This window comes from Pseudochaenichthys georgianus, chromosome 18, assembly GCF_902827115.2.
Source record: "Pseudochaenichthys georgianus chromosome 18, fPseGeo1.2, whole genome shotgun sequence".
Lineage (NCBI taxonomy): Eukaryota > Metazoa > Chordata > Actinopteri > Perciformes > Channichthyidae > Pseudochaenichthys > Pseudochaenichthys georgianus.
Genome location: NC_047520.1, coordinates 23692189 through 23719846, shown reverse-complemented (window position 1 = coordinate 23719846; position 27658 = coordinate 23692189). Strand labels below are relative to the sequence as shown.

The 27658-nt window shown below is 41.1% G+C and overlaps 2 protein-coding genes across 2 annotated transcripts; one reads left to right on the top strand and one right to left on the bottom strand.

Annotated features, from left to right (window-relative positions):
- The first annotated feature begins 1763 nt into the window (after positions 1-1763).
- Positions 1764-27658, top strand: zcchc4 (zinc finger, CCHC domain containing 4). Its single transcript, XM_034106617.2, has 12 exons — positions 1764-1960; positions 2853-3054; positions 15922-16194; positions 16523-16603; positions 23780-23852; positions 23925-24075; positions 24172-24272; positions 26000-26121; positions 26514-26589; positions 26670-26721; positions 27178-27325; positions 27440-27658. The coding sequence occupies exons 1-12, from the start codon at positions 1873-1875 to the stop codon at positions 27561-27563; spliced, it is 1491 nt and encodes a 496-aa protein (XP_033962508.1). The 5' UTR covers positions 1764-1872; the 3' UTR covers positions 27564-27658.
- Positions 16624-23161, bottom strand: LOC139435771 (nuclear factor 7, ovary). The gene is made up of 6 exons (XM_071206619.1): positions 22946-23161; positions 20186-20281; positions 18269-18505; positions 18159-18178; positions 17933-18072; positions 16624-17352 (listed from the first exon to the last, which is right to left on the bottom strand). Exons 1-6 carry the CDS (start codon positions 23159-23161, stop codon positions 16754-16756), a joined length of 1308 nt encoding a protein of 435 aa, XP_071062720.1. The 3' UTR covers positions 16624-16753.

The window sequence follows — 27658 nt, the reverse complement described above, 5'->3', positions numbered from 1 at the left end:
AATACACTTTCATGCTTTTACTTTGAAAGACTCGATCCAAAGCTTCCGGTCTTATGCTCGGTAAGCAGGAGCACCTTGTCGCTGTTTGCTCAGCATCCACAGACTGCTCCTCATCACGGCACCGGGCGGACAGCGACACTGTACCGGGGACGCGGTTTCCATTGGGAATGTAGTCTTTTAGAAATAAAACGCACATTCAAATGGCCAGTGCGCAGTTTATTCTGGACTACAAGCCAGTGCAGTGTAAACAAACTGCGTTGTGAATGTACCTGGCAGAGACAGAACTGCATTTCATTTTTAAACAGGTTGGAAAATCAGTTAGGATGTAACGATGAACCTTTGCACTGCGTTTATTTGTTTGAATAATGTCAAAGCACTTAAGCACAGCAGCTAGACATCACAGTGCTCATTTTGTTTCGGTGTCATCTCTGTGTGTGTGTTGTAATAGCCTACAATTAACTGGGTCGGTGATCTTTTTTTTAAAAGCCTCCAGGAAAAACTGAGGCGGAGGAAGTGGAGGAAGATGACCAGGAGATCACAGCAGGAAACATCTTCAGTGAAGAATATGTTAAACATAAATACAGAGCAGATTTTTTGTTTGAGATTTGATCAGTCAGAAATGGTCTTCCAGTAAATGCACTGTTTTTCAACAAACACAGACCTTATTTATATGAAATGATCTAAAGTGTATATGGGAAGAATAACACCATTACCAAGATTTAACTAATTGTAAAACATATTTGCAGAATAAAAGGTACCATAAGAATGGAACGTATTTACCTATTATCTTTTGATATGATTCAATAATTTATTATGACATGATCAAGGGCCTTAATACTCTATCTATAGAGGAAGACGATGACATGTACGTGTGATGTTTATCCCATGGGTTATCCATAAAATGTGTGTGGCACACAAACATGGTTGTATTGAACTTATCCCCAAATACAAAAGACAGCACAATGTGGCTGATATGTCAATTCTCCAGTATCAGAATAAGCATCAAATAAGCAACACTCCATAATAGAAAACCAACAAACAATGCAATATAAAAACATTGCAGTTATGTGGTTTTTGCTGCTGTTCACCTCTCATCTCTTGAGCTATTGTGCTCATCTCTCAGATGTAATCCTCTTATCAGATGAGTTGGTTTTCAAGTACATTTAGTTTTACCATAAATAATGCAGAATTGTAATTAGTTGTACACAAAAATAATCATACAATTGAGTCAGTGAATACAAATGTGTTGAAGAGGCTGGCTCATAATTTCAAATATTACATTTTAAAATTAAGATCTAGACGTTTTTTTGTGCATTCATTTTATATTATTGGTAATACATAATGTATACTCTAATAACCATGTTTTTTTCCATTCAGTACCAATTCAAATGAATGTAAATAAGTAAATATCTATAATGATAGGGCCTATTAAAAACAGTTGAATTAAATAGGGATATCTTTTTTTAATTTATTTTTTATTCCAGAACATCATTTATTTTGTATACATAAAGTCATAACAAAAATGACATAAAATAAATACATAAAAATACAGTTTAATTTTTCCGATTAAATATTAGTTTTGATTGCCTTTTTATTCATACGGTTTTTAATGGCGCTACTTTATTGTTCCTTGGAAAGAATGTGCTTGTTTTGGAGCATGGATGTATAATAAGAACTGGTTTGGTTTGGAGCATGGATGTATAATAAGAACGTTTGGAGCCCATCTATATATATTTTTTTTGTCACTGCGACACCATGGACATGACGTCATAATTGCGCGACTCCAAACAGCATGGCTTTCACTTCTCAGGCTTGCACTCGTGTTGAAAGTTAAAGTGAAAAGTGAATCAGAGTTATAACATAACGAACGACATGGATGTTCCCGACGCTAACGACGACAGCTTCGGAATAGAAGTGATTCTTCCTGACGGCGGGAAAACAGCGCCATGTTGTCCGCATGGTGAGTTTAAATCATGGACTGTTTAAATATAAAGCTGTTTAAATGCACTGAAACACCAAGCTGTACACATCCAACATACTAATAACCAAACTTCTTTACGTTAAAGTTGCTCTGCTTTGTTATAAATGCACACACTTTCATTATTTAAACGAGACTTTAAAAAAATGGCGTGTGAAAATGACAAAATGTAGCTAGTGTCGCAATAAAATATCACATATGTTGTAATCAGCAGTGGTGGATAAAGTATTCATATCCTTTACTTAAGTCAAAGTACTAATACTACCATGTACAATTACTCCATTATAAGTAACAGTGCTGTATTGATGGTACTATCTACTTAAGTAAACGTATTTAAGTAGGCTATGCTCATATATATTTAAGAAATGTATGTCTAAAGGCAAAAGCAAACGATCTTCACATAGGGTTTTTTTTTGCAGAAAATTACTTCCAATTTACAACATTGTTCCTAATTCATGTTCTGTCTTTTCACTCAATGTTTGTAAAAATTAAAAAGTACATTATTTCCCTTTGAATTGTAGTGAATTAGAAGTATAAAGTTGCAAAATTGAAATACTTAAGTAAAGAACAAGTACTTCAAATTGTACTTGAGTAAATGTACTTGGTTACTTTGTACTACTGGTAATCATATATATATTTCACAGAGATTGACTATTAATAACACGTGTAGGCTATTATGTTGTATTAAGCCATATTGCAGGTAAACAAACCCATCTCTTTAACGTTAATGTCTACTCACTTTGCTGTTAATGTGTGTTTAAGAATTGATGCTATTACATTCAAATTAACTCTTTTTTTTATCACTGAGTTTTTTTTATCTTTCAAGAAGTACACACCTACCAAAATCACCCAAATGTCACTTGTGTTTTTCCAGGTCCAACTTTGCTATTTGAGAAAGTGAGCAAAGGAGGGGAGAAAGGCAGGAGGTTCTATGCCTGCTCTGCCTGCAGAGACAGGAAAGACTGCCACTTCTTCCAGTGGGAGGATGACAAGGTGTCTGAGGCCAGGCTTCTGGCCAGAGAGGCAGAGAACCAGTCAAAGAGACCTCCCTTAACCCAGCAAGAGCGCGTCAAAAGGTCAGAAGTCAATTTATAAAATGTGTACCAGATCACAGTCCTGCGAGCAGTGGCGGCTGGTGGGAAATATTTTTGGTGGGGCTGTTGATATAGTGAGTAAAACTATTTTTTTTGGTAGAAATGACCCCTTAAATTAGGACTTCTGGTGATGTAATGGCGCGTTTCCAGTGCAGCGCGGAGCTCGCTTTAATGCTGCGTTCAGACCGGACGCGATGCGAATATTCGCTTCGCTCTAAACGCTCCTATCGCATCGCTCTAGTCGCTCGAGTTTCACCGCGGCTGCTAGCTGTGTTTACTCGCATCATTCAAACAAGACGCGCTGGCTCGGGAGCTACAAATACAACAAAATGAACATATTTTACCGTGATTAAATTGTAATGCATGTTTCTAAATGATGCCGATGTAACAACATACTGATACCGGTTAGTAAAAACCATGAATTAATGCTTTGACAAGTCTGCAGACAGACGGCAGGCGAAAAACCTTTTAGAATGCTTGTTTTCTGAATGGAGATTAGGTCGACCAGGCTAAGCTAACGTTGTATATGCTCACTCCACACTCATAACAACGGCCTACAGACATAAATAAACCAGCGACTGTATTCGCCATGACACAGATAGTGCCGAGCCGTGCGGGGCCCGTTTTTGGTTGCGTTTCCACTTGGCCTAGTACCGGCTAGCGGGTCCTAATTCACAGTTTTTCTGACCCCATAAAATCGTGTTTCTAGGGCCAGGAACAACCAGGCTGAGTCGGGCTGAGCATGCTAAACAGAGATGGGGTCGTTACTAAAAAAAAGTTATATATTACATATTACTTTAAAAAAAAGTAATATATTACACTACTTCGTTACTCTCTACATAAAGTAACTCGTTACTTCACTCGTTACTTTACTCGCAGGGCCGGCCCGCCCCTCCCTGCAGGCAGATCACGCAGACTGCTAAAGTTTCAAATGTTCTCTTTAGTTCAGTTTCCATTGTCGCATTAGACTGATCCAGATCCTGAATGTTTTCCTATCTGACCATGGCTGTTCTCTGTCTCCTGCTATCTGTATATTTTGCGCAGTCTATCTCTGCTCACGCTGTTGCGTCTGCGTGTTCTCCTGCTTGTTGGCCATGTGTTGCACTGGAACCAGACACCGCAAAGACTTCAGCCGAGCACGTACGAACTGCGCATGCGTGAGTGGCAATAACTCTCCTTACCAGCAGGCGGCGGTAGTGTGTATTCGTCATTCAAAACAGGCAACAACCGGAAAACAGAGAAGAAGAACAGACTACGTGATAAAAACAAACAACAAATAGCTGTGCGTTAGCTTCACCCTAGCATGTGTTCTTTGCAGGTGTTTGTTGAGGTTTGATTATGACTGATTTTAGTAAGTAACGAAGTAACGCGTGTCGGAGCAATGTTAGTAACTGTAGTCTGATTACTGAATTATAAAAGTAGCGCGTTACACTACTCCGTTACTGACAAAAGTAATATTATTACAGTAACGTGTTACTTTGTAACGCGTTACACCCAACTCTGATGCTAAACTAGAGAGAGAATCGCTGGCAAGGGGGCTACAACTACAAACATGCAAACATCGCTGCTACAACCCGCTGCTGCAGATACACGCTTTACAACATCAGGAGGATGCGTCCCCAGCTGACCCAGAAAGCGACACAGGTTCTGGTCCAGGCTCTCGTCATCTCACGCCTAGACTACTGCAACTCCCTCCTGGCTGGTCTACCTGCATGTGCCATCCGACCTCTGCAGCTCATCCAGAATGCAGCGGCTCGCCTGGTCTTCAACCTTCCTAAATTCTCCCACACCACGCCGCTCCTCCGCTCCCTCCACTGGCTTCCGATAACTGCTAGAATACACTTCAAGACAATGGTACTTGCGTACCATGCTGCGAATGGATCTGGCCCTTCCTACATCCAGGACACAGTTAAACCGTACACCCCAGCGCATGCACTCCGCTCTGCATCAACCAAACGGCTCGCTGCACCATCGCTGCGAAGGGGACCCAAGTTCCCATCAGCAAAAACACGTGGGTTTGCTATCCTGGCTCCAACATGGTGGAATGAGCTCCCCATTGACATCAGGACAGCAGATAGCCTACACACCTTCCGGCGCAGACTGAAAACTCATCTCTTTCGACTCCACTTCGAGCGATAGAACTATTAACAAAGCACTTATATACTAATAAAGGGCTGGCTTATCTAAAGCCAGTTGAGTAGCACTTGAAATGTTTTTGCTCTATGAAGCCTGATGTACTTATATGATTCTGTTTTCTTCAAGTTTGTATTTTGTTGGTCGAACGCACTTATTGTAAGTCGCTTTGGATAAAAGCGTCAGCTAAATGCAATGTAATGTAATGTAACAAGATGAACATATTTTCCTGTGATTTAATTGTAATACACGTTTCAAAATGATGCCGAATTAACAACATACTGATGCCGATTAGTAAAAACCATGAATTAATGCTTTGACAAGTCTGCAGACAGACGGCAGGCGAAAAACCCTTTTTTAAAATGCGTGTTTTCTAAATGGAGCTTGGCTAAGCTAACGTTATATATGCTCCGACCGTCCACACTCACAACAACGGCCTATACAGAATAAACCAGCGACTGTATTCTCCATGACACAGGCAGTCTGTGGTTTGTACTTGTTTAACTTTTGTCTAGTTTCTGAACAGATCGTATCTGTCCCCGGCTGTTTGAAGAGCAAGCATGGGAAACAAAAGACAGCATTTACCTGTTTGCATCCAGCTAGCCATGCCTTTCTGGTGTACCAGCTACGTGAGAAGCCTCGTTGATACGTTTTGTCTTTTTCACGAGCTTGCTGCGATATATACAAATCGAGTTGGTCCGGTCCAAGGTCTTTAAGCAACAGTTTATCTCTCTCCTTTCCAAAGGATTGGAGATTAGCTCTTGGACGGAATTGGGTGCGGACCGAGGTCCGGCGACTCCACCCGCACACGAAGCCACCTCTCACTCACGAGTCTAAAAAACAACTCACGTCAACGCACGTAAGCAACGTGGGCGCCAACGTGACCAAAATATTTGACGGCGCTGATTGGCTGAAATTATGTTTCGGCGGCACAGTTTACTATTGAGACTTTTGCAACGTGCTGGTTGCTGCTGTTTGGCTCGGGGCTCCTTGCACGGCGCCCGGTAATGATAAACTAATGCTATGGGCAAGGCCAGACAGGAAACATGTGACTTATCAGTAACTTTAGACATCGTAACACAATTTTAAACGAGATTTTATTGTAGATTATACATTTTACTGATACCAATTGTATGATATTTAACTTATAAAAATTAAATTAAATATAAAAATATATATATTTTTTAAAATATATATTTTTGTATGTGGGAAGAGGTGGGGCGGCACCCCTATGGGCCGGACGCCACTGCCTGCGAGGCTTTCTCTGGACCTCACAGATCATCTCATATTAGCTTTTACTGGAAGAATGTGTATCTGTTTTAATAGTTCACCTCTGGCTAGCAGAGCACTCGCATCTCCATAGTTTCTTATGTTGCCCTGCTAACTGGACTCCATCACTTTACCCTTCAAAACCATACTTCTTCCATCTGTATATATTGTCTTCTCACTGTTCCTACATTTATATTGAATTTCAAGGTTTCTAAGTAAGAGCATGATGGTTTGTTTAATGTGCCGTTTTTGTATTACTTTAATGAACAGCGGTACGTTAGGTGCATTCTTTATCACCATCATTTTATAGTGATACAGTTAGTTTATTTGTTCAATACAGCCTATTTCGAGCACATTCGTATGCATTGATGTTGTTGAAGTAGGCTACTTAGGCTACACCACTTTCGGGTCCCGGGGGGCTACATCTGGCGCGAAGCAGCCCCAGAGATAACTCTTTCTTCATACTTTGTGTGTATTCATTCAAGCGGGTCAAAGTTACAAAACACTTCACACCAGTGCTTACAAAGTACTTCACACCAGTGCAGGGGTAAGGTTATCTGTAGAAAAGCACTGTATTTAAATACGTAGAATATGCGCACTTCGACAGGGCGCTGCGAGCGTCGACTCCAGATGGAAGCCATCATGCTCTTACTTTGAAACCTTGAAATGCGGAAATGTCGTCATCAGCAGGCCATCACGTGGTTTCCGAAAATAACCGAATGACACGAGCAGATTTCGGTCGAGACCAGCGGAAAGTTTGTCTCAAAACTCTGTGTGTGTAAAAAGATGATCCACAAGCAGAGATGTGAGATCCACAAGCAGAGATGTGAGATCCACAAGCAGTGATGTGAGATCCACAAGCAGAGATGTGAGATCCACAAGCAGAGATGTGAGATCCACAAGCAGAGATGTGAGATCCACAAGCAGAGATGTGAGATCCACAAGCAGAGATGTGAGATCCACAAGCAGAGATGTGAGATCCACAAGCAGAGATGTGAGATCCACAAGCAGAGATGTGAGATCCACAAGCAGAGATGTGAGATCCACAAGCAGAGATGTGAGATCCACAAGCAGAGATTTGAGATCCACAAGCGCATTTTTGGTTGACAAATACAAAATGGATTCACAAATGCCTGATCGAAAGTAGGGCTGTGCAATTAATCGTATTTTAATCTCGAAAAAAAAAGATTATTTTGCTGCATTCCCTTTCGCAATGATGCTCTCAATTTTATACATCCTGCCCGTGCATGCGCTTCCACCCCTCCCTAAAAGCCCTCTCAGCCAGGTTGTGTTGTGACTTACATCCATATAAACACGTTACAAGGGAAGCTTTGTGTCTTTATTCTGTCTCTAGCGTTCAGTCAACTTTCACTAACTCGTCAAGCCGGAGCCTCTTACGGCCCGTCCACACAGCGGCGTGCGTTGACGCTTCCCCATTCACTTTGAATGGGGTGACGTCACTTTTAGCCGAAATGCATCGTGGGAAGTGACGTGGAGCGTAGCTGGCGTGGCTCGCTGCAAAAGTTGAGCAATGTTCAACTTTTGACGCCTCGGCGAGGCGTCAGCCAATCGAATCATATGCCAGTACAACCTCTATCCCATCAAACCGCTGCTTGTGTGTCAGGGGCAGGAGATTCATGTGATTGGTTGTTGGTCGAGTTTCAGACACGCCCGCCGGCAAGCGTCAGCGCACGCTGCTGTGTGGACGGGCCGTTATACTTCCGGTTTCCGGATAAGGGGTTACCAAAATAACAGCAGTATAATTAAACATTACAGGTTGTGAGTGACATTAGTTATCAAATGTATATATGTTTAGTAGGTTGTGGAAGTGCGCTCCAAAATATTTGTTTATCTTCTTTATTGGTATTTATTATTTTGATATTATTTATTTAAATGTAGATATAAATGTATAATTTATTTTGTATTGGTTTTTCAGTTGAATTATACTTAAAGAGCCTGTGACACGGTTTTCCCCATCATCCAAACCCATCCATTTGAGTACATATTGTCCCCTTGAAAACCGTTACTGAACTGATTTTGGATATTTGTACTTTGATAACCATTAATCTGCCTTCAATGTTGACCATTTTCTGGATCTTCTCGCGGATTCTTCAAGTCCCACCAAATGATGGGTGACGTCATTGCGGGCACAGCGCTCCAGCTGCACCGTCCAGGATCCCAGCATCTGCATGTAAACCTTTATATATATATACAGTCAGATGTAAACGCACGACGGCGCACACAGCAGACAGCGATGACAGGTTAATGGTGAACGTGTCTGAGAGCTCATATGAGGCTGAAGGATCGGTTTATGTTGTATCTGTTAGAAGTTTAGGAATGAGGTGCGTCAATATGGGCGATCATATGGTCATGTAGCCAGTGGTGGAATGGGACTAACAATCATCCCGGGACTCTCGACCGGCCCACTTCGGTACCGCTAGTAAATTGTCAACGGGGGGAGTGGGGGATGTCAGGGGCGGCGGGTGCTGTATATAGTAAATGTAAATATGTAAATATTTGTGTCACTGCATCCTGGTAAAATACAAATATAATGTATAATGTCTGTGTCTTTGACATTAGCGCTGCTAGCCACCTGTGCCCTGTACTACGAAGCCAGTTCAACAAACCCTGGATATGTTTGAGTAACAAACAAACTAACAACAACAAACTAACAAACGAGATCTCGCTAAGCGGTCCTACGACGCTGGTTATCAACTCGGTAAATCAAGCCAGGGTTTCTCTCTCCAGCTGAGAGCGCGTTTACGTCTAAGACACGAGTGGATCTGACTTTAATTACATTTGTCTCGAGTGTTTCGTCAACATAATGTGTTAAATAATACTTCTGCATCCAGTCTGTGACACTGTGAGTGTTGCACGGCCAGATGAGGCTGGAGAAGCTGACTCAGATAAGGAAATATATGATATATTATGATATTATATGATCGATGATCTGAGTGATGATGTAATATGAATGATCAGTGCGACACGTCGGCGTCTTCTCTGCATACGGCAGTTTAAACTGTATTTCCTTTATCCTGTAATATGACTTGAGAGATTTAAACTCCGCACACTGAGTGGATCTCTTTTCTCTAGACGCCGGAGGCGGGCAGCGGCAGGTAAAATAAGTTATTTAGCCTTCTCAAACCTGAGCCTCACGCGCCGCCTATGGGGGATGTGCTAGTTACTTATCCGACCGGCCCACTTCGGTACCGGCCCATCGGGATTCGTCCCGATGGCCAGTCCGCCACTGCACCCAGCGCACGTAAACTGTCAACGGGGGGAGCCTCGCTGCGGGGAAACGGTGGACCTAGTGTCCCGATCGGAGTGGGAATAATAATAATAATCCGTGCATTTTATCCATTAATTTCCCCAACATTGTGGTAAAAAAAACACACGTTTAATCCATGTTGTTGGTGTACTACAACTACAAAAAGCATCGGTTTGTTTTCTCATCAGGAAATGCAGACCGGCTCAAACAAACGATTTTTAATCATCATCCTCACGATCATTTAATGTATCATATGTTCGCCGAATTGACATGAAAGCACTAATAAATGTAGTTTCATCCTCTTGAGTTTACAACCACAAAAATAATCGATTTGTTTTTATATCACATCCTACGGGAGGAAATTCAGCAGCTCTCACTCCCGATTTTTAATCCTAATGTAATCATCATCTTCACCACGATCATTTATGTTTATGTTCGCCGAATTGACATGAAAGCACTGACAAATATGAATATACTGTAGTCAACTTCATTACAACGTTATTAACGTGCCTAAACTCAGTAATTCACCATTTCTACGCATGACAACACACTTTGTCCGTGTTTGGCTCTCGAAGCGTTCCCGCATTGACGTCACTTCCGGCTTCCCCCAAAACTTCAAAATGAGTCGATGGAATTTGCCCGCGATGTTCGAAATTATTGATATTTAACGGAACGGTATCGCTTTTTCTTTTTTAAACTGACGGTTCGAGATTACTAGTAGCCCAATATTTCATTGCACAACAGTTGTTGGGATGGTGTCACAGGCTCTTTAAAGTTCAGGGTAATCAACTGTTAAAAACATACTGTTCAAATTATTATTTTAATTTGTTTTAAAGTTCAATATATTGATATTTTCAAAGTCAATGAATAATCTTATTTAATAATCGTGATACCAGAAATAATCGTGATTACGATTTTTGCCGTAATCGCACAGCCCTAATCGAAAGTTGTCGATGTTAAAGAGATATTCATAAATTACTTTAGTTTATTTGTAAATTAATTATAGTATTCACAGATCTTTTTTTTATTTGTGAAAATATTTAGCATATTTGCTGATCCGTTTTACATTTACACATTTATTTGTGAGTTTGCAAATCTTTTAAATGCATTTGTGGGTGGTGTTTTCCATTTACAAATTATTTTTATGTTCACACAAATCTAAGGCAATGCATCTCGCCGCTTTCTGTACTGTTAGGCGGGGCGGGGCGGGAAGTGTAGCATCGTGGCAGGGTTGGGAAGCAAAACTCAGTTCCGAGTAAGAACAAATAACAATTGTCCGGTACCGGGATTAAAAAGAGTTGTGAGGACAGGAGACCGCAGCTCTCTCTCTATGCTCCGTATCAGCTGATCGCTGCACGGTGCAGCTCAGTGTCTCTCTTTCTACACACAGTGGATCCGCTGCCCGTTTAACAGCCTCATCTTTCTTAAACTTTCTCTAACACATAATGAAGGTTATTAAACGTTTTAGCTCCTATGTTGTCAATATTGACCGCCATTTCCTTTATGAAGTAAAGCAGCCTCCCTGTCTGTCTTCGCGCTGTCCTCACATTCCCGGACCCCCAGACCCGGAGGAGCACAGGGATGTCAGTATTGTTTATGAAGCAGGGTATATGTACATTATTGAAATGAAAATACTATTACTATTATACTTTTACAAACATTGAGCAGCTGGGCAGCTGCAGCATGTGTATTGCAGGACATGTGTTGGACACAGACTGTATGTTTGGAGTCTGTCTCACAGACAGGTTGCAGTGTAACATCAGAGGAGACTGAGCCAATTGTACATTCTCAAACTGCACCACTAACAATGCAGAGATTATTTTAATATAATTGTATTCAATAACCGTAACAAAATTAAACCGTATGAAGTAGGGATGCACGATATTGTTTTTTTGAAACCGATACCGATAACTTCCTGCTTCTCAAGACCGATACCGATAACCGATAATAATATAATATCTATATATTAAATGTACCTGTAGTTTTTGCACACCTGGTGGTAAAAAAAGACTAGTAGTGAGCAAATGACATGAGCATTACTACTATGAACCAAACAAAGCCAAGAACAGTTTTGACTTCAAAGTGACCATATTTATTTTCCCAAATAAAGTTCTTGCCTTTTTCAAAAGCCTCGTCGATAGGTAAAAACCCCGGTGCCTTTGCAGCTGGCTTTGGATTCGCCGCTAGTTTAGCAGCGCAGGCGTCTTCGTACGCTTTTAACACACCATCGTAGCCATGTCGATGTTTCAGGTGACTAATCAGGTTGGAAGTATTATAGCTCGTTGCCTTCTTCCCTCCTCGTGGAACTTCTGCATTCGTTAATACTAGGGGTGTAACGGTTCACAAACATTTCGATTCGGTACGTACCTCGGTTTTTTGGTCACGGTTCGGTTCGGTACGTTTTCGGTACAGCAGAATCTTTTTTCACAAAACAAAACATATATATATATATTTTTTTATTATTATTAAACTGTGAATAATGTATTCACTCAAATAAATACAAAATATAATAAAATAAACATTAAGGTGCAGCATTTCGATGAACTGAAATAATCTGTATTTGAACTTTACTGTACAAGTACTCACAAAACATAAACTATTAGTTTTGGGTTTTTAATTATTATTAAACTGTGAATATTCACTCAAATAAATACAAAATATAATCAAATGAACATTAAGGTGCAGCATTTCGATGAACTGAAATAATCTGTATCTGAACTGTATTGTACTGTACTGTACTGTACTGTACTACCTAAGCAGCCAGCTTGACATTAGGACTTGCTTGTCATTGTATTTTCATGTTGTTTAAAGAAAGATGAACTTGTCCACATGGCTGCTGAAAGGGCAGATCTGCTGGCACGAGCAATGTCTCCTGCCGTGGAGAACACCCTCTCGCTAGGGACAGAGGTAGCAGATCCAGCCAGGTAGCGCTTTGCTAACATGGCAACATAAGGATATTTGGCGTTTATAATAGCTTTGACTCGGTCTGAAGTTTTTGCGAGTGGTGGAGGCTAAATGCTAGCGGGAGTTGGGTTTGCACTTCAGTCTTTTTTCTTTTGGTACCGGTTATATTCACGTTCGGGTGATGCCTTTTCAAGAGTGTGCAAGTTTGATGTATTGCCAGCCGCGTAACCAATTTTAGTTGAACAATGCCGACAAACAGCTTTGGTTTGGTCCACCTGTCTTTGTCCGTCATCCTTGTACGTAACTGCGAAACCAAAATGTTCCCAAACCGGAGACTTCAATGATGCTGGAGGATTTTCGAGCTCAACTTTATCTGCGTTCGCCATTAATTTTCGACAGTTCCTCAAATTACCGACTAAATTTGAACGCATCCCTCTGACCAGCTCTCATAGCATGCCCTCTCATCCAATGAAATGACTTGCTCGCTCTATGACGCGCTGAGCCCAATGGGAGCAAATTACTCCCAATTACTTCCAAGAAGTTGTTCACTTTCTCAATTTTTTACGTTTAACGTTATATTCGTTCGGTACACTTCGGTACACACGTGTACCGAACCGAAGGGCCCGTACCGAATAATTTCGGTACGGGTACGTGTACCGTTACACCCCTAGTTAATACAAATAGCAAGCGAACTATCTAACTCTGAAACTTTGAAATAGTCCCATACTACCGACGACATGTTTGTTTACTGTCCTGGCTTCACGGCCGCACACCATTTACGTCACAGCCAGGCATGAGTTAGGGAGCGCTGGTGAAAAACTCCCCTCTTCCTAAACCACTAATACCACAGTACTGGCAAAACGGGAGGAGCTGAGTGAAAAACAAGCGCCCCTCACTCCAATCCATCCACACCGCAGGATTTTTTCTTTTTTTTTACCCAAAAAATATATTGTATATTATCGGGGCTATTAATACTTTGATCGGGATGACGTCATAATTCCTAATATCGGACCGATTTTATTTTTTATTTTTATTTATCCTTTATTTATCCAGGAATGTCCCATTGAGATACAAGATCTCTTCTTCCAGGGAGTCCTGACCAACACGGCACACAACAAGTTTCAACATAAAACAAAGGCATTAAACAAAAAAAACATACAATTCAAATATAAATACAGAAGGCCATTTGTGCAGTGGCAAGAAGCATAATCACATCAGCAATAGCATCAGGTAAAACAGTTACATGTTTCATGAAGGGCTAATCGTAGCATACCTTTAAAAGCATTTACAGTAGGAAGTGCCTCTAGACAAAGTTTTACTTGCAGCGTATTCCATAAAAAGGGAGCATAGTGGGAGAATGCAGCCCGATAATTATCGTGCACCACAAGTATGAAGTGATTTGTAAATAGGAATTCAGATTTGACTTAATGTTTTCATAAATATATTTTTCTCCCAGTTTGTCATGGGACTTATTTTCAGCCTCTCAAAGATCCGGAATCGAGAACCGAAAAGAACTGGAATCGAAAAGCATAACCGGAATCGTTAAAATCCAAACAATACCCAACCCTATGTGTGATGCAGTAACATCTTACAGCTCACTTACGTTAGCGGTGTCGTAAAACCGTGGGAAAATGTAAAATACGATGCCGAAGAAGAAGATTCCAGAGGCCCCAATCTTTCAGTATATTGCCAAACTCGCTTGTCTTTAAAAACTTTTTCTTACACTGACTTAATGTAAATATTTTCCTACTTTTACATTTTGTTGGCTGTAATTGGCCCTTCGTAGTGTATAATGACAGATAGTCTAGATCAGGGATGGGCAACTTTGATGGTGGTGGGGGCCACATAATTGATGTACTGGCCACCAGGGGGCCGCAGATTCACTTGGAACACACACAAATTCCATGTGTTGTATGTAATTATTAACAAATATACTAAGTCTGACATCTTCATTGACATTTTACAATCTTTCAGGGAACATCCTCTAATAAGCTCACTAAACAAATATCAGTTCACAGAAATGTTATTTCAAGTGTTTGTATTGAACAGGTTATTTAATAGTGGAATAAAACTATTTTAAACTATTGGAAAGCACGGAAATTGTGTGTACATTGAGATTAACCATTAAGATGACATAAACATGAAGTCATGAACACTAACCCAGACATTAGTTGTCTCACTTGAACCTAAGACACTTGTAGCCAGTCTCTGCATTCCCCTTATTCCACAATAAGGGGAATGTCAACACGCCCGCACTTTGCTGTTCCTCAGCGCCACTCCCCCTCCCTCCCGCTGAAATTATGAATGAAAAGCGTAGTAATCATAGATAACACGGCAGGGTCCGTGACAGTTTGTGTTCATCTGATTTCAAATAAACAAAGTCTTGGTTTTTAGAATATTATTGTTTCGCCAAATTCAGATGATAAATACAACTTTGAAGCTTAAAGGCATAATTACAAGCGGTAACTTAACGTCACAGCAGGCATAACAACAGCTGGGGTTTCTTTTGAGCGTTTCCCAGGGAAACAAACAATACACACAAACGCGTCACAGATTTGTTCGCGGTATTTGAAATCATGTACGCAGCTCGCGACGTAACTAGGAATCTAGTGGACGGTATCAGTACTACAAGTAAAACAATTAACAATTAATTACGTTGTTTATAAATTAATCTGAGGGCCGCAAAAAGAGGAGGTGGGGGCCGCCATTTGCCCTTCCCTGGTCTAGATATATATCCTTCACTGTCATTTTGTATATATTATACTTTTTAGTTCAGTTTTTTATCTTCTATTTGAGAAGTTTATGTTACGTTTGTCTGTTCTTTTTCATTATCACATTGTGTGCAAGGCCTTGTTTACATGCTGCTGTGATAAAAACATTTCCCAAATTAAGATCAATACAAATAAATCTTATCTTGGTCTTAAAAGACAAATTCCGTGCATGTAAGGGGATTTCCCTTAGCTACTGACAGGTAGAGAAAAATAAAACTATACCAGCCGCTGTGAATGAGCAGAAAACAAAGAAATGTGTTTTTATAGATAAAGTTTAGTAATCAAAGCTTTAATCAGAGCCCTCAGTGCCGGCTGTCGTGTCTGGAAACTTTGTGGCATACATCACATGCTCGCCTGTTCACAGCAGCTTAGATTTTCTTTAGGCCGACTTTGACTTGATTTTTGGTTATAATGTCAAAACATCATGTCCAAACTCTTAGCTCCCATAACAAAAATGAGCATAGTCATCAACTTTTTCTAAAAGGTCTGTCATTTGTCCCTCAGGTTTAAAAGGTTGGGCTCCCTGCGGCTGGATGAGAAGAAGTTCTGTCAGGATTGTCAGATGTTGCTGCTGCCAGCAGAGCATGAGGCCCACTCCTCTCACAGGTCAGTGGGGGTCTCCAGTGCTCAGCTGAGGAGACCCAGTGTGCTGCTCCGTCCTCTGCTTAACAAGAAGAGCAACGCCCAGTACCTGTTCACCGACCGCAGCGCACAATTCCTGCTCGACTCCCTGGCTGCTCTGGGATACAACAAGGTGCTTTGTGTGGGAACGCCCAGGTGAGGGAGATTACAAGATTTGTTATCAAAATAATGCTGGGCTAGTTTGCCCTAACAACTGAACTCTAACTCTCATTCAAAGAATTAAAAAACAAGCACGTCATTTTAGCCTAGTGGTCAAAGATACCTTTATTACAAAGAACTTAAAATACTAAATGCATATGAACTGGAATGCAGGTGATTTGTGCTGATGATGATACATGTAGCAATGCATGGAACTGTTCAAGGCTTCCAACTTTCTTGCATTTACGCTGAAAATAAGCAATGAATGACCTTTTAAACATTTCTCTCGAGTTATTTTAAGTCAATAATGATTACATTTTTCCAGACTTCAGGAGCTGATCACGCTGCGGAACCTGGAGGGAAAACATGAGCCAATGAAGAGTCTGCTTCTGGACATTGACTTCAGGTTAGCTGTCTCATCTGTTATCATGATGTATTTTACTGTACAGCTGCTCTCATATAAACCTATGAATACATTCGACATAAAAGACTGCACACATCATTAGCAAAACATCCAGATGTAGCCCAGATCACTGTCTGGTGTGACACTGCAGCGTCATGCAGTACTGAGGGGACAGAGCTCCAGGTGATTGGGCCACATCTGGTTCTCTGGTGGTCTCAGGAAGCGCACGGCGAGGTACACGGGCTGGGTGAACTGGTGGTGAGCGCGGTCGAACACTGGTGTCACTGCTGCTGAGAACCTTTGTAGGACCGCCATGGTGTCTGCGTCGTAGAAAAGCAGCTGACCCTTGTCATAGTTCAGCCATATCCCAACCTTTCCCAGCGGCGTTTGCCCGACACCTTTGCACGCCACATGCCGGTCGTTGTGCCACGCAGACAGATTGCCGTTGCGGAGCTCCAAGCACCAGGAGTTCCTGTTCCGGCCCAGTTTGCTGCCCTTATCCCGGCCCTTCCTCTCCATGCTGGCGTAGGCCACGCCCAGAGCCCAGGCAGAGCAGCAACGCACGTCCACCTCTGAGTACCTCTGCCCGGCTGTGACTGGAGCTGAGCCCAGAGCACAGCACACCTTATCAAACTGGAGGGGGTGAGCTGGTCCCGAGCAGGCGGAGCCGGAGAAGGACAGGCCCCGCCCCTCTGAGGTCACCGTGATCTGGCTATGGCAAGTCTGCCTGTCAATCACCATGGGGGAGGAATCTGAAATGACACACAGTTTGAGATTTGTGGATGATTTATGATGAAGATTGAGTTAGGGTTTTTTTTTGTTTTAGATTTTTTTAGACATTTATATTTTGACACTTTCATTCAACCATTCATCTTTAGTATCTTTACAGCTTTAAGTCTGCACCTTTTTAACATATGAATTCCAAATCTACTGTATTACGTAGAAAAATACTTTATATTGATAGTAAATACCATAGGTTTCATGTCAACATATAACATTCAAAAGGGCTTGATTAAATTCCAATCTGAGGCTTTTCCAATCGAAGTGTACCTTCCCAACTTTCTCCCGATATCATGGCCGATGTTGTGGACATTTGTGTGAATATTAGTCTCTTAAGCAGGTGGCCCCTTGTAAGGCAGCATCTTTGAGTGCTGCTAAAAACTGAAAAAACCATTTTTGTGATGTATAAACAAAATGTAAAAAGTATTTGATCACTATTGGCATGATTGTCACCTGCCGTAATAAACTAGGCTTTACTACAACTCCCTCTATCCCCGAGTGCTTTAGCTTGTGTAAGGTATTTCCATGATGGAGAGATAATGTCCTCAATACCTAACAGCAGCGTCTTCCTCTGCAGCTGAGCTTTAAGTTGTTTGGAGATGGACGATAATGTTTTGAGGAGCCTTTTAAATCTCTCTTCATTCAGGCGGATTTCCTTCTCGGTTACATCCGGTTTCTTAGGACTGTGATTTCTTTCAGAGTGATCAAAGAGCAGATGTTAGACAGAAAGTTCTCAAACTGAGTTGTAAACGTTTCATCAAATGGTGCCGTGTTTTACCTCAGATTCTCTGGCTGACCCTTGAAGTGAGACAAACAGAAACCCTGATTAAAACACCAGGAGACAAGGACCTTATGTTACTTTATTTGAACAGTGTGCATTGAACAGACCTTATCGTCTTTGTCTGCCAAGGGACTGTTGCTCAGAGCTCTCTGCATGCTGCTGATGCTCATAGTGACCTGGTCCTGGTGGAGCTGCCAGGTCTTCAGAACCTGGTCCAGTCTGGTCTGGGCCTGTCTCAGGTCCAGCTCTAGAGAGTCCTGCACTGCTTGCTCGTCCTGCTTCAGGACACAGTGCATGTTCTCGAAGTGCTCCTGAACGCGTTGTTTCATAACCTCTGTGCTCTTCTTCAGGGGGGACATGAGATTATGACAGCCAAAGGGTTTATATGTTATCAGCCTATTAGTCTAGTTGCCAGCATAGTGTACCCTGAAATGTTGAGTACCCCACATTTTTACGTTAGAAATGTAGAGTAAGGGTCCCCAGGACATAGAATTTGTGATTTCGACCACCATGAGCAGTGTTGCAACCATTGGATATAGAGAGCAAAAGATGAAAAGTATTATCTCTACTGTGGACCATTTATTTTTTTCAAATTATCAATCTGTCCAATGTATGCTACATTTTCCAAATCGACCCAAAATGCATAAAAATAAGCCCACAGATTACAAATATTGGCATTTTCTGATACTGAAAATGTCAGAAATGGACTCCGCATCCTCAATTAGCCACATTGTCCACATACTGTAGGCTATAATTAGGGGTCGGCCGATTATCGGGGCCGATATTCATCATTTGACCGATTATCGGTATCGGCCTTTTTTTTATAAAATTGCCGATAACACTTTGGCTCTGATGCGGCCGTTTCTCTCTCTGCCCACGGCGCTATCTGATAGGCTATTACTGAAGTGTCAATCAACACTGAAGATTTTCCGGGCGGGAGCCAGCCATAGAGACGGGACCGTCTCAGATTACAGGCAGGTGCGAAGAACACAGACAGAGGCAAGCAGCAGCGCTGAGCGGCAGAGCCATACATGTGTTTCGAAGGTAAATCAGTTGAAAGCCGAAGTTCAATAAACATCCCAATCCCCTATGCTGAAGTTACAAAAACAGCACGATCTATTGATCCAATTCTATCAGCTTCCCAGTTACACAGGGACGCGGGACGTCAGTCAGCGTGCAGCGTCTCGCAGCAGAACTGTAGTGCGGAGGGGGGGGGGGCTGCGAGTGAAGCCTCGCAGTTTTTCAGGTTGATATGTGAAGCTCATTAGCTAATCAACATGTATTTAGCAAATGTTTAGCAAAATATTAGAAGTGAGGCTACTAGTCTAACGTTAGGTCTACTGCAATAGCCTCACTTTTAATAGTTTGCAAAACATTAGCTAGCATAGTGTTTTGCAGTTGCTAGCAGCTTATTGGGATTTTATGCTAGACAGACAGGCATTGGTTTGATATAATAAATGAAGCATTATTGTTAGTTAAGCATGTCAGCCTGCAGCCCCACTTCTTGTCTCTCTCTCTAACTCATAGCAGACGGCTGCACTAAAGAAAAGGGCACAGAGAGGAAACCAGTTGTAAGATGTTTAAAAGTTCATTAAACATAATATATGCTTACATGCATTTCAAAGAAGTTGTGTTGGAGTTTGTGTTATTCTACATTTTGACACCAAGATTTTCTGATTTTACTGCAAATGTATATCGGTTCCAAATATCGGTTATCGGTCTCCTTGATTACTAATAATCGGTATCGGTATCGGCCTTGAAAAAGCCATATCGGTCGATCCCTAGCTATAATGGTAATTCATGCTTATTAACACAACTTGTGCTAAATGTGTAAATTGCCCAACATATGCAGGTTATTATCCGGCAGTTTCTATGGGCTGTGGACCCTACTATACATCTCTAAAATAAAAATGTGGGGTTCTCAACATTTCAGGGTTCACTTTAGGACTCGATCAGCTGGCATCGAGACTATATTGCCGGTGGTGTTTATTGGAAGTATTGAGAGCTTCTGGTCCTGTACTCACAGAAAGATCTGCCTTGCGTTTCTTTAGAGACTGGATGTGCGCCTCAGTCCTGGTCCTCTCTGCCTGCAGCTCCTCCACACGTCTGGACAGCTGATCCTGAAGGGTTTCAGTATTGACATGAAAGTAGCATACCTGCCAACCCTACCGATTTGGGCGGTAGTCTACAGCTTTTTACATGTTTCTACCGCCTACCGATTTAGCTGGCTTTCCCTACCGATTCAATCTTCACAAATTATGAAAAATAAAAATGCCCCTTGGCGCACCATAGACAATGGACTCGACTTTGGCTCCTATCCAATGAAATTGGATTTGCTCATCACGTGATTAGTGTTCGGTCTTGGCACCCCAGTGTTTATTCACATCAGAGATGTTCAACAATACACAAAGCTACAGGTTTTGATATGGAAATCCCGCGATGAATAGAACTCCCGAGAAGAAGAAGCCCACCAAGTGGTGGGACAATGTGTTTAAAGCCAAGTGGACAGCAGATCACGAGTTTATCGAGGTACACAAAGGTCTGTTGGCAGGGAAGATAAACACCTGCTGCAACTGGAAACTAGACCCTGACCTTCTCAAGAAAGCCAAGTCTGCTAGATACCAAGCACTAAAGTGACTGAAACATTGTATGACCAATTTTTGTGAAAAATGCAAAAAGTGATGCAATATATTAAATACATGGTTTATACCTGTAATTACTGTGGTTCCATTTCTTCTAATTACCTAATTTTGGCGTGAACATTTGCCACGTGCAAACCTACCTCTTTTGGAAAGGTTGGCATGTATGAAGTAGACTTGCAACTTTGACAACCTTAACCCTCTGAGACCCACGGGGCCGTATACGATCCCAAAGATCACGTTGTGTTCAAAGCGTCATAACTTCTCAGCTGTTTCAGCCAGAGACATGCCGTGTTTTTCCTCTTCAACTACAAAAACGGCACTAAACAACTCTATTCAGTTTTTCATTGAGAGGCGTTTACTTATTTCGGTGAAATGAATGCATAAAGTTGTATATGCTGCGGATGGTCTCACCTTGATTCTGGCGCATCGCTCATCATTTATAGATCTATTCTCATCCACCATCTTTGTTTCTGACGTAAAGAGTGAAAGAGTCACGTTTCTGAATCGGACACTCTGAGTGGATGCAGTCACAGCCAATCGGAGTCTGATTCAGAGGGTTGCCTGTCTGTTCTGATGTTATGTTTACTGAAATGAGAGCCGGTATAATTCCACGCGCGAAATAAATAAATAAAAGTTGGAATACGTTCTTTTAGTGTTTTGAAAGTAAACAAGGACGGCAAAGACGTTTACTACAGCTGAGGCTTTGGAGCAGATTTTTCAAGGGGACAATGTTGATGAAAATTCAGACGAATCTGCTCAGCATGCCATGTGTGATTGAGGACATGATATATCATGTGTACTCTTCAAAATTGGCAGGACAGAAAATGACAATTCTTCGCAAAAAAACGCCCATGGACACTGCCCAAAAGAATGGGCATAACTATTGAACAGAATACGTTAGAATCTTCTAATCAGTTATGATACAATGATAATAAATGTGTGCAATTTTCTGTGTTGAATGTTTCTTTCAATGTTATGGTTAGCAGTTCTTTTTAATGAAATAAGTAAAACATTCAAGCTCCGTTTTTTATTTATTTTTTATTTATGGGCAAATATCCCCTATTATAGTGTATATAAGTCTCTAATGAGTGACACATATCATTAGCTGAGGTTGTGTTGATTTCTGGGATGTGTAAAACTTGATTTTACTGCAAAGAAATGACAATTTATTAGGCAAAACACAAAAATATACAAAAACAGAAATGTCCTATGTGGGTCTCAGAGGGTTAAGCGTTTGAACTATACAAACTAGAAAACACACCAGTAATATTGGTTTGTTGACTCAATGAATTGTTTCTGCAACAAAATATGATTTGACGATCAGATAATAGATTTGTTTTGTCCAAACAACAGTCAACCCAAACCAAAAGACAGTTTACTGTGATAGAAATGATGATGACATTTTATTTGATATTTCTGCATGGTAAATTATTCAACAATAATGTTATGAGCCATATCTGGAATATAGTCACAAGTTTTCATCACCTCATTTACCAACATTGCCAACCTGATTTTTCTCGTCTATCCTGTAACATACCTGGAAGCCATGTTTATACAGTTCAATTTGAAATGTTCTTCAGAAACATTCTAATTAGCTCACTTCTGTTTTTTCCTGCGTTTCCATGTTCGTTTGACCAGCATTTCTGCTCCACACTTCCTCGTTTTAAATCAGAACAGCTCTCCACTTTCAATATAGTATATATAGTATTTGTCATATTTTATAATATTTTACTGTACTCAGTTTCTCACATAATTATATTTTGGGTAAATATCGTTTTTAGTTTGGTACAATTGTCTTAAAATAGTTTTTTAAAATAGCTTTTTATCATTATTCTTTTTTTGTCTTGGCATGCACGTTTATACCAAAGAAAATTCCTCGTCTGGGTAAACCGACTTGGTTATAAAACCGATTCTGATCCGAGATGCAGATGCACTTTGATGTACTCATTTCAGAGTGCATTAGGTGTATTAAACTACACTGTGGTTTCTAAAATGACTCATCAGTTCGAGCTTCGCCTGTTTGTTCACATCCTTTAAGGTCTGAGAAATAAGTCTTCTCTGCATGCAGATGAGACTGGATGTGAAATCATTCCCAAAACTCAGCTATAATATCTATATAATAATAATAGAAGTGTGCCTCACCATGCTCAGGTTCACTTTAGAGGGTTGTCCAAAGTTGGCAATCTGCTTTTGCAGTTTGGGAGAGCGAGGGAAGGGCTGGACCCGGTCACTGCTGGAGTCCAGAGGAGAGAAGCCCCGCCCCTCCTGCAGTGCACTGTGGGAGCCTGCGGCGGGGGCCGCAAGCCCACTCTGTGCTAACTGTCCATCACCAACAGATAATGCTTCCTTTCCTGCCATTTCTTTCCAAAATGACAAACGGACATATATTTACCCTCTTTCTGACAGTCCTCCTTTCACACTGTCTAGGCATTCTGTGTTTTATCTTCAACTGTAAAACAGTTCTTCAGGTTTTACAAAATCTGTGAAAACATGTCTATTCTGACACCATGACAAGCATTTTACTCAAACACTTTCTCAGCAAACTTAACAAAAAAACCAGAACCAGTTAAAAACCTTTCTGAATGTTAAGCATTGCATTTTGGCATATTAAGCATATCAAACTGCAAAATACCAGGTTTTGGTTCAGTCACACAAATCCTTTTCTACTGCGGAATCAACTCTTAGACCTCCACAGGTTGTAAACATCATATAATCAGATGCAGTCCTTCATTGTATTCTTACGCATTTTTAAATAAAGTTTCTTACCTGCAGTGATTCTGTGCTGTGTCTCTGCTGTTTCAGTAAATAATGTGCAGGGTGTGTTCATGAGTTACGAGCTGCAGCCTGTAGCACATTTATTGGAACTTGGATACACACATACGTCAGCTGTGTTACAGTAGATGAGTTTAAACTTGCTCTTGTTTTGCAGCCTGCTGTTAATGCCGACCAACACATTCTTTCTTCATAATGTTTCAGATACGCACAGTTCTACAGCCAGGATGAGTTCTGTCACTACAACATGTTCAACCACCACTTCTTTGATGGAAAGGTACAGTCCGGACGCCTTTGTTTTAGATATTGAATGTATAGTATAGGATAATAAAGCTCCTTCTCTTGTTAGGCTTCCAGTGCAGTCCTTCAGGCCTTCCTCACAGAGAGTGAGGGGGGGAAGCTGTTGATGGTGGCGGACCCTCCGTTCGGGGGCCTGGTGAAGCCTCTGGCCAACACTTTCTCCCTGCTCTCTCAAACCTGGAGGGAGCTGCAGAGCTCGGGTCAGTTCCACTGTGGAGTCTGATGTTTATCCTTTTCTATTTTCCAGATTTCTGTCTATTTGAGGTTAATTAGAAATCTACTGTGTTTCTGTGCAGACGGCAGCGGTGCTGACATGCCCATGATGTGGATCTTCCCATATTTCTTTGAGCCTCGCATCTTGGAGTGTCTCCCCTCACTCACCATGCTGGATTACCAGGTGATCACTTTCATGATGATGTAATGAACATATTGATCAAAAACAGCTTTAGAATGTCACCGTCATTAATCATGAGGAGCGGTTCCTGTGTTGGACCTTTTTAATTTAACCAGTTAAGCCCCATGCCCCCGGTTTCTTGCAACATCTTGCAAGAAACAGCGTCTGAAGGCTTCTTAACATTTAACAAACTATGAATGTGTCATACCCACTTAACGGTTAGAAACTCAGCTTTCAGACAATATTAACAATGTTTAGCTAAACCAGGGGTGGGGGGCCTCCGGGCCGTATACGGACCATTTGGTACGGCCCTCGAGGCAATTTATAAACACGCAAAAAAGACAAAGATTAAAGAGATCTAGACCGCAAAACAATTAAACAAGGGAGTGCCTGTTTTTCCTGGCCAAAATCAGGGTCCTTGAACACAACACGAGCCTAACGTGTCATCACGAGGTATATGTCTCGTCTGACAGGGGTGCAGTTCTGCCGGAGAGCACCAGAACGCCGCTCCGGCACTTCAGAAATTGCAGTACCCATGGAGCCGTACACATGCCGCAGTTTCTGCGTGTCTGTGTCTCCAGCTGAAAGCCCAGTGGCGATCTGCTCATCTGTCATACTGATCAGACAGTCAATAACTTTGTTGTTATTAGCATCTGGTTAGCTAGCTATGCTAACGAATATAAGAAGCTTTTTATACAGCCAGTGAGGTAAAGGCACATCTTTATATTATCATTAGTTATAAAAAAAAATAAGAGAATAAAGTAAACATGTATAAAATACTATGACAGTAAAAAAAAGTTGTTATTAATAAACAAGAATACAGTTTGAAAGGGGAGTGGTTTATAAAATAACCATAAAGAAAAAGAACATCTGCTTACAGTTCTGTTTCATGTGGATGTTGAGAGATGTTTCCATAGATCTCTTAATGTTGCTCTAAAAGTGCACCAGATTGATGCTTTTAATTTCAATATTCCAAAAAAAATCTTCAATTGTTCTGGGAATGTCATTTTCGGGCCTGAGACCTGAAAACCCGGCTCAGGGCTTAACTGGTTAACATGACAGATGACAGAAATGATGACACCTCCAGGAGCTTAGATGAAAACTTAGGTGCAAATACTTTTTTATTCACAGCACACCTTTTCCTTTTGACAAGCACATATTTAACCATTAACGTAATTGAACCCATCCATATTATAATAATATATTGCCAAATGTTTTACTACTGTGACGAGTACAAAGGTGTGCTGTGAAAGATTAAGATAAAGATGTATTCAGACAGCATGATGATATGTCAAGATGGAGAACTTTCTTACAAGTAATAACTAGTAGTTATCATGCTCCATATATCATATCCAATAGAATCTCCTGTTGCTGGCACCGTCAGTGTTCAAACTGCAGGAGAGAACTGTGCCGTGTAGTGCACACTTTCAATGAAACTAGTGAGTGACATCTTTGGATGCAATGTTTGTCCATAATAAATTCAATTCCCCGTTAATGGCGAGGTTTTTGGTGATTATTGGAAATGGTGTTTTGGATGCCTCAGTTACCTTAGGTCTGTATTATTCACTGAAGGTGTAAACGTCAGTCAGCGTCTCTTAAGTCCAACAGTGATTTTCTGTTAATGGAAATAAAGTAACTATATGCTATGCTTCCTTTAGGTGACACACTCCCTGTGCTACCTATTTCTTGCGTTCCTCAAACAATAATGTAAATATTTGATGTGTTTCTAGGTGGACTATGACAACCATCCTCTGTATAAACATGGGAAAACAGGCAGGAAGCAGTCTCCGGTGAGGATCTTCACCAACATTTCACCAAAAGACATCGTCCTGCCCAAGGACGAAGGCTACAGGTACCGACATATTTACTGTACTGATGTAATCTCATCACAGCTGTATCAATGCATGTGTTGACCAACAAATGAAACATTCCTTGCATGCAAATATGCGTATATTCAGTTTTTCTGTAAAATGTGTACAATTTACAATTGTATAATAACTGAGTTTAGGGATCCTTCTCATACAGTACTTGAATGTATTTAAATTGAGCTCAGCAGCAGTGTTAATGGCTGATCTGGCACAAGCAAATTAATAGAATTTAAGTTAAATGAATAAGGAAGTTAAAGTATGATGATGAGATTACACAGTATCAATTCCAGATTAGAAGTTGAAAACCCCCAGCCATGCAGTTATTTTATGAGTTTTAAAGGTCATGTGTGTTCTCCTCTTCTCGTCCTCATGTTAGATTTTGCTCTGTGTGTCAGAGATTCGTCTTGTCCCTCAACAAGCACTGTGCTAAATGCAATGTCTGCCCGTCCAAGGTATAAAACCACCACCACATATCATATCTTCTCATCATTTATTTTCCTCACACGTTCTTACTTTCACTCTTTGTCTCCAGGACGGCCGAGAATGGAAGCATTGCTCAACGTGTGAGAAGTGTGTGAAACCATGTAAGTCAATCAATCATAATTCCTTTATTCGTTTACTGTTACTGTTACTTGTTACAGCCAAAGTAAAGTTGGAGACAAAAAAATGTTGCACTATTTGATAAATGGCAGGCAGTAGTCAAAATATAAGATAAAATATATTACAATTTACAAAAGTACACATTCTGGTAGAAAAGAAGCAGCAGCAGTATTTATACAAATACATTGTAACATTGTAAAATGTAGTGTGGTAAAAGCAGAGGTGAGATTAAAGATTTGTTATACAGTATTAAAATGGTCAAACTCAGAAAGCAGCCAGTAATAAAATCAAGTCTTTGTTTTGTTCTGATTTTGTTATTTTTAACTTATTGCACAATATATACACAATCACGTCAGAAGTGTACATTCAACTGCTTAACCGTCCTCTGGCTTTTGTTTTTTTTTAATATTTTGTGTTCATTCAAATTCTTAAATGTTCAGCCTGGAGACACTGTGCGCCCTGTGGCCGCTGCGCCCTGCCGGACCACCCGTGTGGACTGAGTGAGGGGACGGAGGGCTGCTTCAACTGCGGCAGCCTGAAGCACAAACGCAAAGCCTGCCCTGTCCAGGGCTCTCAGAGGACCAGGAGGTGAGTCCTCAGAACTGTCCCTGCTCAGTGTTTGAACTCCAGCTTGCTCATAATAACACTCAATATTTGCATGTCTAACTTGTTTTTGTTTCGGTCTGTGTTTTGTCCCTCCAGTAATCGACCCAATGCCAAGAGCGGAAGCAAAAATGTGTCCCATTGTCCCAACCAGAAGCCGAAAGCTAAGAGGAAGTCTGGAGCAGCGCGCAGAGCAAAGAAGCTGGCCGCTCAGTCCGAGTGACCTCAGCAGAGTGATTTTATATACAGCGACTCAAGTGACTGTACAACGCAGTGTTAGCAGTGCTTTGGCTAGAATAAAACAACAACAACAACAAA

What these genes read in the sequence shown, in the direction of transcription:
- zcchc4 (XM_034106617.2), top strand. Translation starts at nt 1,873, where the DNA reads ATGGATGTTCCCGACGCTAACGACGACAGCTTCGGAATAGAAGTGATT. An exon ending in CTTTGTGTGGGAACGCCCAG is followed by an intron (nt 16,195 to 16,522) that starts GTGAGGGAGATT and finishes ACATTTTTCCAG; the next exon opens with ACTTCAGGAGCTGATCACGC. An exon ending in GAGGGAGCTGCAGAGCTCGG is followed by an intron (nt 24,076 to 24,171) that starts GTCAGTTCCACT and finishes GTTTCTGTGCAG; the next exon opens with ACGGCAGCGGTGCTGACATG.
- LOC139435771 (XM_071206619.1), bottom strand. Translation starts at nt 23,161, where the DNA reads ATGGCAGGAAAGGAAGCATTATCTGTTGGTGATGGACAGTTAGCACAG. An exon ending in GGTCAGCCAGAGAATCTGAG is followed by an intron (nt 18,073 to 18,158) that starts GTAAAACACGGC and finishes TCACTCTGAAAG; the next exon opens with AAATCACAGTCCTAAGAAAC. An exon ending in GAGGAAGACGCTGCTGTTAG is followed by an intron (nt 17,353 to 17,932) that starts GTATTGAGGACA and finishes GTGTCATTTCAG; the next exon opens with ATTCCTCCCCCATGGTGATT.